This window comes from Scyliorhinus canicula, chromosome 2 (assembly GCF_902713615.1).
Source record: "Scyliorhinus canicula chromosome 2, sScyCan1.1, whole genome shotgun sequence".
NCBI lineage: Eukaryota > Metazoa > Chordata > Chondrichthyes > Carcharhiniformes > Scyliorhinidae > Scyliorhinus > Scyliorhinus canicula.
The window spans coordinates 234,185,206-234,198,169 of NC_052147.1; the positions used below are offsets into that span (position 1 = coordinate 234,185,206).

Here is a 12,964-nt window from a genome sequence, read left to right on the forward strand (position 1 = left end):
GATTCTTTATGTGGAATAGTGCCTCAGAAAAGCAGGTCCAATTGTTTTCAATTATTTAGTTGATGTCATTAGCACTTCCTCTTTTAAAGAACGTTCTGGCATGGTTGGTGTTAACCTATGCCTCATTACCAAAGCTGGCACCTTTCACACATAATTGAATGTTTACCTTTGGATGCCTTCCAGGCAGACATAAAGGCTAAATATGTTTGATCCATCATTGACCGACTCTCTGACCATGTTTATGGACACGGTGGAGCTATGGGGGCAGTTGCATTTATGTGTGGTGAGAGGGGGAGAGCGAACACTGAGGGGAGTGATGCCAGCAGTACTTCTGCGGTGGTGGCGATGGGGGGGGGGGGGGGGGGGGGGGGGGGGGGGGGAGGTGCCGTGGAGGAATTTGGTGTGGAGGGGTGGTGGAATGCCGGCGAGGATGTTTGGGGGGAGGGGGGGGCCCAATACCTTCATGATGATGCTGGGGGTGGTTAGGCTGCAGTGCTGATCAGGGCACCCTTTAAAGATGGTGACCTGATCTCTGTGGAGCAGGCTGCGAGCTCTATGAGGCACGAACTACGCCCAATCTTTTTTTTCTCTAAGATGCTCAGTATTCGGAGAGTAAACTGCTCCGAGCAACTGAAGAGTTACAAGCCAGTTTTCACTCAGAGCATGACACTTTGCCAAATTCTGTTAAGGTTCCACCCTGTGTCATTAAAAACGTTACATAAGCATCCTGACAAAAATACCATGGCGTTACTACAGGAGGGTGTCATTACATATTCAAATTTTGCATGCAACATTTAATACTAGCAAATTTTTAATGCATTTGATGCACTTTGGATATATCTCCGCAACAGAGTTGATAAGGTGCATTCCATGTGGCCAATAGGCTGAACTGAAAAGGGTAGAAGCAGGCAAGTACAAGCCAAGAGACATGTTTTACATGTTGGTGCCCTCCAGGTGCGAGGACAATAATCCCAAAATAACGGGTGGGATTCTCCGACCCCCTGCCGGGTCGGAGAATCGCTGGAGGGGCGGCGTGAATCCCGCCCCGCCACTCCGACGCTGGCTGCCGAATTCTCCGGCGCCGGTTTTTTGGCAGGGGCGGGGGGGATCAGGCCCCGGAGGGGGCCCCCCACGTTGGCCTGGCCTGCGATCGGGGCCCACTGATCTGTGGGCGGGCCTGTGCCATGGGGGCACTCTTTCCCTCCGCGCCGCCCTCTGTAAACTCCGCAATGGACTGTGCGGAGAAGAAACCCCCTGCGCATGCACATTGATCACGCCAGCAGTTCTGCGCATGCGCCAGAACACGCTGGCGCTCCCACGCATGCGTCAACTCACGCCGGCCGGCGGAGGCCCTTCGGCGCTGGTTGGTGCGGCGCCAACCACTCCAGCGCCGGCCTAGCCCCCGGAAGTGCAGAGGAATACCGCAACGTTCAGGCGGCCCGACGCCGGAGTGATTCACGCCATTCTTTGGCGCCGGTACTGCCCGCCCGCCGGTTGGGGGAGAATGTCTGCAAACATCCCTGTACCACATTCCTGTCTTTACATTTGAGGTTTGTGTAAAAAGTAACAAGTGATTTTGTAAGTTAAGGTGGGGAGTATAAGCCAAGTTCAGTGCGTCACAGCCTCATAGAATATAGAAGAGTCAATTTTGGCACCTTGGACATCCCACCTTCACTCTGAGCAATGTTAGTGTGAATACCTTGAGCCATCTAAAGGCCTGACGAACTGGAATTCCTTCCCACAACCTCTCTGCCTCTCCCCCACTGTTTTCTTTTAAGTCCCTTCCTTATATTCACCTCTCTTTGGCCAAGGTTTTGATTATCCCTCCTAGCATCCTCTTCTTCATTGCTGTCTACTTGTTTCTTACACTGAAGGCACTATATAAATGTGAGTTGTTATTGTTGTGGAGAACTGGGAGACCAATAAATATGAACAGAGGGATTACTTGATGAAAAATATCATGGTCCATCTAGTTTAATTTAGTAGTCACATGATACAAGAATCTAGTGATGACTAATAACGGCTATCCATTGTCCCACCACCAGGCCCAGACACGTGCAAGGAAACTTTGCAATTGAAAAGCTTTAGGAACCATTTTAACTAAAGTCAACTGTTCCTCTCAAGCATATTACACCGGCCACGTATCTAGTCTGAGATTATTCATATGCAGTATTGCAAAATATTAATATGTAATCTGGAAAAATTAAGTGTTCCTTCTTTAAATTGATAGCATTTTTCTACAGGGATGATGTGTTTTATAAATTATGCTTTAAAATAAATTGAATAATGGTCAAAATAATTCATTTGCATTCAATAAGGTTACCATTATAGCCTTGCCAGTGTCTACTACTGCTACTGTACCAGGAGAGGAATTTAGTTTTGGTTATTTGCAGTGACATTCTCTGGCTTGTATAATTGCAAAAACAATTAGAAGCAACATTGGGTAAAATAAAAGTATATGCCGAAAGTATTCGGATACACTTCGCTTTAACAGTTATGCAAATAATCAGTGCAGGAAATAATTAAAATGCAACCTTTAATAAAATGGAATTACCTAATTTGTAAATCGATGATCACTTGTCGCTTGTCCACTTGCTCAGTGTACACTTTAACACCAGAGATTTTGGGTGCCTGGAAGCAGGATAAAAATTACAGTATTAGCAACACTCGCATGCACAAAGTGCCCAGCTATAAAATACATGGCAGGCTGTGTACGCACGCTCCTGACTCAGTTACATTATAACAATAAGCCTGCGCATTAATTGGGACAACTGAAAATCCTGGGGCAATATAAAGGGGCCAAAAGATGATGAAATAGAATCCTGCTCTCTCCTCACATTTGTAACCAAGGAAAGAAGTGCTTCTCTGGGGTCAAAAAGTCAACTCAGAGCCATTAAAAGGAAGTCAGAGAATCATTTACCAGAGTTTGAAAGATAGGTCCCCCCACCTCAAAAACTGGTAACTCGTGTTTTCAGCTGTCGTCAGATTTACTGCCGGTTTCGATCATTTTCTGCTTGATTTCATTTCCAAGGTGTTTATGAAGTTAATTAACAGGCTGCTGAGACTTAACCAAGTATCAACATTACACCTTGAGCAGACTGCACACTTGCCGATTGCCAATAACAACCTTCCAAACGGAGGAGTGGGCCACTTCTCAGCTGGAGACCATCGCTTTGCAAAGGATAGAATCTTTTACTGTCAGCTTCATGTCCCTGACCCAAAAACAACTCAATCAGCATCCTGCATTTTCAGGAATAGCAACAGGTCGATTTTCACAATACCCATGCGGCAGTCAGCTGAATGGAATCCCTCTCCACCTTCACCCTCCCCTCCACCCACGAGCTAGGTTATCTTTTCCTAATCCTTTATAATCTAGGGACACAGTCTGCCAGTTTTGGATCTTATTTGAAAATGAGCTCATTCTGCCTTTGCTTGGGACCTACTGCTGGCAGATGTTTGCTCCAATCTTATTTGGAGACAGGGAGGGAGCAATTAGCAATTTTGAGGTTGAGAAAGCCAGAAGAACAGGTTTACCTCAAATTTACCAGTAGGACTTGATTAGCAATGTTTCTCTGTTCCCCCACTTTAGGCAGCCAGGTTGGCTGTCAGAAGCATTGTGGCCTCAGGCTCCAAGTCATACAGATGAAGAAAAGCTAGAGAGATCAGGAGGGTCTGTGGTGGGGGAGATTGCAAGGGTCAGGTTTGGGGAATAGGTGCAGATGTTGGTAAAGCAGGTCGACTGGATCCAGTAGTTAAGTGAAAGACAATTACTTCCTGGACCTGACAGCCTTCACCTCCCACTAAAAAGGTTCAGGAAACCCAAGCAGCTAGGTTTGAATTGAAAATGGCGACTGACTGAGGCATGCAGCCTCATTTAAATATGCAAATAACAAACCCTCCAGCAAGCTTGTTAGTTGCATTCCACTGTAACCCCTAGCACCCCACCATCCACCCCCACCCCACCCATCCACACACCCCACCTCCCCCACCAGCAGCACCAAGTTGCTTCAATTAAAACCAGAAGCGAGCAGGTTGGGGGGGTTGGGGGGGGGCAATTTTTTACATCCCACCCAAACCTCAAACTAATCGGTTTTGGAGGTTTTAAGGGTTAATATTGCCACAGAATCTCTGATGGAACCCTGGAATGTGCCTGTGTAAATAATTGGCATCCTCAGAGAAAAACAAATCTCCCCTTTCCCAAATAGTTTTATTGTACACAATCAGCAAGAGTCAGTTAAAACAAAGCATCAGCTCCCTCCAAACCCGAGCACCAGAAAACAATCTTGACAAATGCTCCAACTGAGATTATCTGGTTTGGAACTATTGGTGAAACTGGAGACTTCTGAAAAATATTCTGCATCTGGAAATGTACATGGTCAGCAGTTCACATATATTGCCAAACATGAAGAAGCCAAACTATTTTCAACTGAAATTGCATTAAACAGTGCAACTGGGGAGTCCACAGTGACAGAGCGTGGAGTAACTGATTATCCAGCTCTCCAGAATTATTTTCCAAGATACTAAATTAGTGAATATATTCACCAGTGGCATTTTTGAATTTATTTAAGTGTTATGCAATACAATTTCTTGAGTTATGTTTGTTTAGTATTTATGAAGCTGGCTAAAAACACTTCAAAATGAAGTGTGAGAACAACTAAAGTAGAACGAGTGGACTCTACTCAAACAATATTTGGCAATTTACAAGGACAGCTGGAAAGTCCTTCAATGTGTCCTGCCGTGATCACTGGGAACTGCTATAGGCGGGTCTCGCTGTCCTAATACTTTCAAATTCACATTGAGCAAGAATAAAGGGCAGGATTCTTTGTCCCTAGAAGCCCGGAATGCATTCCGTGATGGGACGGCAAAGTGATCCGAATGCGACACCAACCCCCGCTTGCGGCATGAACGAGGTCCACGATGCACGTCGGTCGGGGAATGTAAATAAATGCAAATTGGGCCCCATGGCCGGGGCGCTCCAGTCTCCTCCCACAGTCCAGAGGTGCGCAGGTTGTAATAATAATAATTGCTTATTGTCACAAGTAGGCTTCAACGAAGTTACTGTGAAAAGCCCCTAGTCGCCACATTCCGGCGCCTGTTCAGGGAGGCTGGCTGGGGAATTGAACCCGCGCTGCTGGCCATGCTCTGCATTGCAAGCCAGCTGTTTAGCCCACTGTGCTAAACCAGGTGGATTGGCTATGATAAATTGCCCCTTAGTATCCAAAAATGGTGTTTAGGTTAGGCTATTAGTATAGGAGGGATAATGAGCTTGGGTGGAATATTCGTTCAGAGGGTCGGTACAGAATCGATGGCCTCCTTCTGTACTGAAGGGATTCTATGATAGCACCCATGAAAAATACATATTTTTAAATATTAATTCATGGGAGGTGGGTGCCACTGGCTGGGCCAGCATTTATTAGCCATACCAAGTTGCCCTTGAACGGAGTGTATTTTGGAGAGCATTTTAGGAGACAACCACATTGCCATGGATATGGATCTGAAGTCACGAATAGGCGAGACACTGAAGGATGTCAGATTTCCTTCCCTAAAAGGACATTAATGAACCAGACGTGTCTTTACAACAATTGGCAATAGTTTCAAGGTCATCCATAAATTGAACTATGCTAGTCCAGTGAGCAAGGCTAAGTCCGACTTGCAAAAGTGGGATTGCTTTCCCCTGTCCTTAGCGGGCAGGGTCCAGACTATTAAAATGAATATCCTCCTGGCAATGGCCTCACTGTCATTTTCTCTGGCAAAATTCTTCAAACCCGGTGCTGGTGTACACTCTAAGGATATGGAAGCAATTTTGGTAACATTTTAAGCCTAGCAGCTGTCCCCCATTTGTGATAACCACCTACTTGTGCCATCGTGTTTAGACTCAACGTTTAGGTCGTGGGCAGGGGAAGGGTCTTGAGAGATTTAGGGTCTTATTTGAGAAGCAATGGTTTGCCAGGCTGGAGAAGCTGTTGGCAAAGTTTCAACTCACTGGGATGAATTTGTTCAGAGACCTCCAGATTCATAATTTTGTGTGAAAGGCCTTTCCATCATTTCCCTTGGCACTGCCGATGTCCTTGCTGAGGAGGATTCTATCTTTAGCTGAGTCTGGTGGGGGTGGGGGGTGGGGGGGGGGGGGGGGTATTTCAGGTATTTATGGGCAAATCTGGTCAGTAGAGTTGGCCCTGGTGGATGGGGTGAAGGTGAAGTGGGAGGAGGAATTGGCACCCATTTTGGATGAGGAAGTGTGGAGTGAGGCCCTTCACAGGGTAAATTATACATCCTCCTGTGCAGCCTGATCCAGCTTAAGGTGGATCTAACTAAGGCTAGGGTGAACAGTTACTTTGCAGGAGTGGAAAACAAGTGTGAGCGGTGTTTTCGGGGGCCAGCCAATCACACCCATATGTTCTGGTCATGTCTCAAGCTGGTAGACTTTTGGGTCTCCTTCTTTAACACCATGTCAGTGATTCTTAACATTGATCTGGAGCCTTGTTCTTGGATGGCCATTTTTGGTCTGCTGGACCCGTCGGGTCTGCAGACGGGGGTGAAGGCTGATGTCCTCACCTTTGCCTCATTAATAGCCTGGAGGCAAGTTCTGCTGGGGTGGAGGTCTTCTGCTCCGCCCAGCACGTCAGTCTCGTTGGGTCACCTCATGCAATTTTTGTATCTGGAGACGGTCAAGTACACCATTAGGGGTCGCTTGAGGGGTCCTACCTGAGATGGCAGCCATTCATTTCCTTCTTTAAAGAGTTAGTCACCGCCAGCTGTTGCCGGCAGATTATTGGTGGGGAGAGGAGATTTTTCTTGAGGATGGGATTTATATGGTTGGTTGGTTATTTGCTATATTGCATTGTGTAATGTCTGTTTTGTGTTGTTAGTTAGCTATAAATTTGTTATAAATGGAAAATCTTCAATAAAAATATATATTTTTAAAAACTGCAAGGAGCTTGGGACTTAAAAAACAAGTTACTAAGGAATATATTTTCCCTAGTTTAGTGTATATTTTGTCTACTAAGTAATGTTTGGTGTATGTTGAATTTAGTTTATTTGTTACAATAAAAGTCTGAAAATGTGAAATCTTGAGCGATTCCTTTGTACCAGTCTCTGGGAAATTCATATTTCTTTTTAAAAGTTATTATTCTCTGCATTCGTAACATTTTATACATAATTTGATCATTATGAGTAAACTTTAGAGAAGGCAGAGAGGGAGCATGAGTTGGTATGTATGTTTGTGACATGGCGAGTGAATGCGGGTTGATGGTGTGTGAGGGTGATGGCTGGAGCATCTAATGAAAACACTGAGACAAAGTCCCAGAGAACAAGGCGGGCCTTTGCGCTCAGCCTATTCTGTTGCTGCCCCTGATCTGCTTCCAGGGGCCCAGCTCTATCACCAGCAGTCAACACAGTTTTAAACATGGAAGATTTGGGCGGCACGGTGGCACAGTGGTTAGCATTGCTGCCTACGGCGCTGAGGACCCTGGTTCGAATCCCGGCCCTGGGTCACTGTCCGTGAGGAGTTTGCACATTCTCCCCGTGTCTGCGTGGGTTTCACCCCCACAACCCAAAGATGTGCAGGATAGGTAGATTGGCTACGCTAAATTGCCCCTTAATTGGAAAAAATAATTGGGTACTCTAAATTTATTTAAAAAAACAAACATGGAAGATCATACCAGGCCAACCACCTTGATTTCTTTGAGGAAATGTTAATCTGTGAAAAGCCCCTAGTCGCCACATTCCCGTACCAGCCTCCCCGAACAGGCGCCGGAATGTGGCGACTAGGGGCTTTTCACAGTAACTTCATTTGAAGCCTACTCGTGACAATAAGCGATTTTCATTTTTTCATTTCATCTAAGCTAGCTGTGATAAATCATACGACAAAAGCAAAGGCAGGTAAATGGGAGTTGTGGCACCAATCAGCCTCCATTTGACTAAATATTGTTGTAGGTCATATCGCCTATTTCTGTTCCTACCACTCCATGTTCCTGTACTTCCCAAAAATAGTTGATAAAATTCTGCATTAATGTTTCATGGGAAACATTGGGCATAGATTTAAAAAAACTGTCTGAACAGACGACAATATTTGTACTGGTTAGATGGGTCATATCAGTGTGATGATTACTAAATACAGTGCTCTTGGGCAAGACAATTACAGTTTCTCATTGCATCAATGATTGGGCCAGAATATTTTGCTCTTCCTGTGGCAAATATGGTGGTGTGGGGCATTTGATCAAATGGGAAAGTGGTGGGTGGGGATCCCGTCACTTTCCTGCCTCCATTCCGATTAAGTCCATGATGGGAAGGCCAGTGAACGGCCTCCTTGCCCCGTCAATTGAGGCCCTTGTATGAGCAACATCGTTGAGGTTGACTCTTAACTGCCCTCTGAAATGGTGTTGGAAACCACTCAGTTCAAGGGCAATTAAGAATGAGCAACAAATGCTGGACTTGCCAGCGACACCCACATCCCATGACAAAACAGATTTTTATAAATGCTGATGACATTGACAATAGCAGAAAGCAGGTTATTCTCAAACTCTCTGGGCCCTGGTCAGACTGCAGCTTGAGAACTGTGCTTAGTTTTTCTCACCAAGCACTGGAGGGGTGCAGAGAAGTGTCTTAAAACTGATCTTTAGTGTTAGCAATTGGAGTTATAGGAGGAAGAACTGGAGAAACCTGGAAAGGAGGTATTCACAAGAACATGGGAAATGGGTCCCTCAACCTCAAGGCTGATCACTATTCGCATATCCCTCAATACGCCAAAAGCAATCGACCTCATGTTGAATAAATTCAATGACCGAGTATCCACAGAAGTCTGGATGCTGATTTTCAAAGATTCATAGCCCTTCAAGTGAAGAAACTTCTCATCTCAGTCATCAATGCCCGATCCCTTATTCTGTGACTGTGTTCTGGATTCCCTAGTAAGGGAAAACATTTTCTCCACATCTACCCTGCCAAGCCCTTTCTGAATTTTATCACTTCTATTTCTTCGAAATTCCCCTCTCTAATTCCTCTAAAATCCAGGGAATATAGGCCTTATCTGTTCAATCTCACATGGAATAAACCCCTCAAACAAGGAATCAGTCCAGTGAATATTTTACGCACTTCCTCTAGGGCATGTATATCCTTCCTTAGATAAGGAGGCCAAAGCTGCACTTATATTCTTAGTGTGGCCTAATGAGCTGCATAATTGTAGTAAGACTTCTTTACTCTTATACTCCAGTCTCTTTGTAATGAAAGCTAACGTTCAATTTTCCTTCTCCATCACTTGCTGGATGTGCGTAATAATTTTACAATCAATCCATGTGCAAAGGACATACAGGTGCCTCTGATTGCAAACATTTCCAAACATCCAAGTGATCTTAGAGGTTTGAAACATAGTAAATGATATGCACGAGGATAATATGATACTACTTAAGTTAAAACAGTAGACGTGGCACAGTGGTTAGCATTGCTACCTCACAGCGCCAGGGACCCGGTTTCGATTCCAACCTCAGGTGACTATCTGTGTGGGGTTTGTACATTAGTCCCGTGTCTGCGTGGTTTTTCTCCGGGTGCTCCGGTTTCCTCCCACAGTTCAAAGATGTGCGGATTGGCCACACTAAAGTGCCCCTTCATTGGAAATAAATAAATGGGTACTCTAAATTTATTTTAAAAAAATAAAAATTATTAGACTTTTAATTCCAGATTTTGACTGAATTCAAATTTCACCACCTGCAGTGGCAGGAATTGAACCTGGGTCCGCAGACTCTGCTCTGGTTTACGAGTCCAGTGACAATACCATTATGCCACCGCTTCCCCTTCTAACTTGGACAAAGGGCTTCTTCCACAGCAGAGAGTGATTAACATCTGCCTTCCAAGCTGACTAACGTAGGAGTAAACTCTGAAATAACTTTGGAGAAACAATTAGATGCAGCAATGTGGGTGGCAGGGTTTGGTGAAGGGAATGGTAGCAGGATGCAAAGAATAGGAAAAGAGTTGTTCAGGATGGATAAATTAAGAGGGCCTGAATGGCTTTTCTAATCAATAAGACTCTTGTAATATTATGCTATTGAAAAGCAGGGACTAATAATGTATGATATAACAACAATTGGTGTTCCAGTCTGCTAACACACTTGTTTCAGCACAACTGTAAAGCCACAGGTTTTGTTACTAAATAGCTGGTGGGAAGATTTGCTAACTATGTCAAAATACATTTATGGCGCAGCTTACAAGTCGGAAACTTTATTGAATAGGAGGCTCAGCTATATAACGGAACAGTTACCATTCCGATGAATGGTCAGGAAGGACATGACATTTTCAATGCTTTATTTTCATTAAAAAGCCATTCACCTACTTCATACTAATTAACTTGGAAATTAACAAGGAAAATGCTGTCCTAAAGTAATCACCAAAATAGATTGGATGTTCTTCAAATGATCTACTCAACAATGTGCCAGATTGTTCAATTCTGGTTTCAAGAATCTTACTATGAGGCCACTGTATACCAATTACAAAGACTCTTTAAGATGGCTATTTAGAAGAAAAGGAAATAAAGAAATGAAATGAAATTAAAATTCATTTCAAAACATGCGCCTGAGCACTGATGGCAAAGTTCCACTGATATTTGGGTTTTTCACTGCCATTAGTCATCGCAAAGGTCACACGGCAGCAATATTCATTAGAATTCAGTAGAACTTTGCAAAATAAAGGAACTAACCAATTAAAATATAAACTGAAACAGAAAGATGAAAAGTCAAATAAAACCATGTCCACGTTATTCTGCTACTATGTCAATGGTTATGTTTACATGTATATGTGGCTACTTGCACATACAGTGCCTAATCAACCTCAAAATATATTTTGTGAAAGAGATCTCACGCTATCGATATATGTACATATCAATGAACTGGAGATGTTCAGCAAAGGCTTGAAGATATAAATTTTTAAATTTTATTTTAAAAACGGACAAAAGTTTGAGGTGACTGCAGCATACCATGAGATTTCTGTGGCATTTAAACCATTAAACAGACTGTGGCCAGTAGCTGATACTATAGATCTGAGTGAAGGAATCTCACAGTCACTTGTGAGACTCACAAATCTCATTATTTAAGAATGGATAAAGCACTGTTTTAAAAAAAGAGGTAGACAAAAGGTGGGTAGCTATAGGATGGTGAGCTTAACCTCTGTAGTGGGGAAAATGCTGGAATCTATCAAGTAAGAAATAGCGAAATATCTGGATAGAAATTGTCCCATTGGGCAGACGCAGCAGAGGTTCATGAAAGGCAGGTCATGTTTACCTAATTTACTGGAATTCTTTTGAGGACATTACGAGCATAGTTGAAAGCAGGGAACCGGTGGATGTGGTGTATCTGGATTTCCAGAAGGCATTCGACACAAAAGGCTGCTGCATAAGATAAGATAAAGGCACACAGCATTACGGGTAATGTATTAGCATGGATAGAGGATTGGTTAACTAACAGAAAGCAAAGATTGGGAAAAAAGTAGGTGTTTTTCTGGTTGGCGAACAGTGGCTAGTGGTGTGCCTGAATCAGTGTTGAGACTGCAATTGTTTACAATTTATATAGATGATTTGGAGTTGGGGACCAAGTGTAATGTGTCAAAGTTCGTAGATGACACTAAGATGAGTGGTAGAGTCAAAGTGTGCAGAGGACACAAAGTCTGCAGAGGGATATAGATAGTTTAAACAAGTGGCCAAGGGTCTGGCAGAAAGAGTACAATGTTAATGAATAAGAGCCATGATGTGGAGATGCCGGCGTTGGACTGGGGTGAGCACAGTAAGAAGTCTTACAACACCAGGTTAAAGTCCAACAGGTTTGTTTCAAACACGAGCTTTCGGAGCACGGCTCCTTCTTCAGGTGAATTCACCTGAAGAAGGAGCCGTGCTCCGAAAGCTCGTGTTTGAAACAAACCTGTTGGACTTTAACCTGGTGTTGTAAGACTTCTTACAATGAATAAGAGGTCATCCATTTTGGTAGGAATGAACTATTATCTACAGCATGCTGCTGTGCAGAGGGACTTGGGTGTCCTTGTGCATGAATCGCAAAATGTTGGTTTTCAGGTGCTACAGGTAATTAAGAAGGGAAATGGAATTTTGTCCTTCATTGCTGAGGAATGGAGTTTAAAAACAGGGAGGTCATGTTGCAACTGTATAGGGTGCGGGTGAGGCTGCACCTGGAATACTGTGTACAGGTTTGGTCACCTTACTTGAGAAAAGATATACTGGCACTGGAGAGGGTGCAGAGGAGATTCACTAATAATAATAATAGCTTATTGTCACAAGTAGGCTTCAATTAAGTTACTGTGAAAAGCCCCTAGACGCCACATTCCGGCGCCTGTTCGGGGAGGCCGGTACGGGAATTGAACCCGCGTTGCTGGCCTTGATCTGCATTACAAGCCAGCTGTTTAGCCCACTGTGCAGAGGATTGACTGAGTAGACTGGGACTATACTCATTGTAATTTAGAAGAATGAGGGGGGGATCTTATAGACACATATAAAATTATGAAGGGAATAGAAAAGATAGAAGCAGGGAGGTTGTTTCCACTGGTGGGTGAAACTAAAACTAAGGGGCAGATTTGAAATCCGGAATTATTTCAGTCTCTTTCGTAGCAGGCCTGTAGTTTCCTGGATGAATTGATGCTTTAGATAGAATAGAGAGCTTGTAAAGGATGTTTACGAAGCTGCAGGGCATCTTGCAGCTGAGTTGCTTGGAGATTGGTTGTCAGGTGCACTTGAAATTGGATCAGGTTGAGGGGAGGAGCCCTTCTCTCACTTTCAAGGTATAACTGTAGTTTATTTTGGCTGCATAGTTGTTTTGCAGCTGTTTTGATGGCTTAGATGGTGTTTCTATTTGTTTCAGAACAGCTTCTCATGTGGAGAAACAGTTGGCAAAATCTTCTGTTCTCAATGGTGACGAGATTTGTTGGGATAGTGCCGTATCTGAAGCCTGCCTCCTTTCTGCCTCCATGAGAATTATGT

General features: G+C 43.9%; 1 protein-coding gene across 2 annotated transcripts in view; it reads right to left on the reverse strand.

The window, feature by feature from the left end:
- The window catches only part of LOC119962037 (extended synaptotagmin-3-like), a 170,816-nt gene that overhangs the window by 114,588 nt on the left and 43,264 nt on the right, over window positions 1-12,964 (reverse strand). For both annotated transcript variants that reach the window (XM_038789816.1, XM_038789817.1), the window contains exon 4: window positions 2,555-2,631. In XM_038789816.1, coding sequence (XP_038645744.1) covers window positions 2,555-2,631 — 77 coding nt within the window. The remainder of the gene's footprint in view (window positions 1-2,554; window positions 2,632-12,964) is intronic.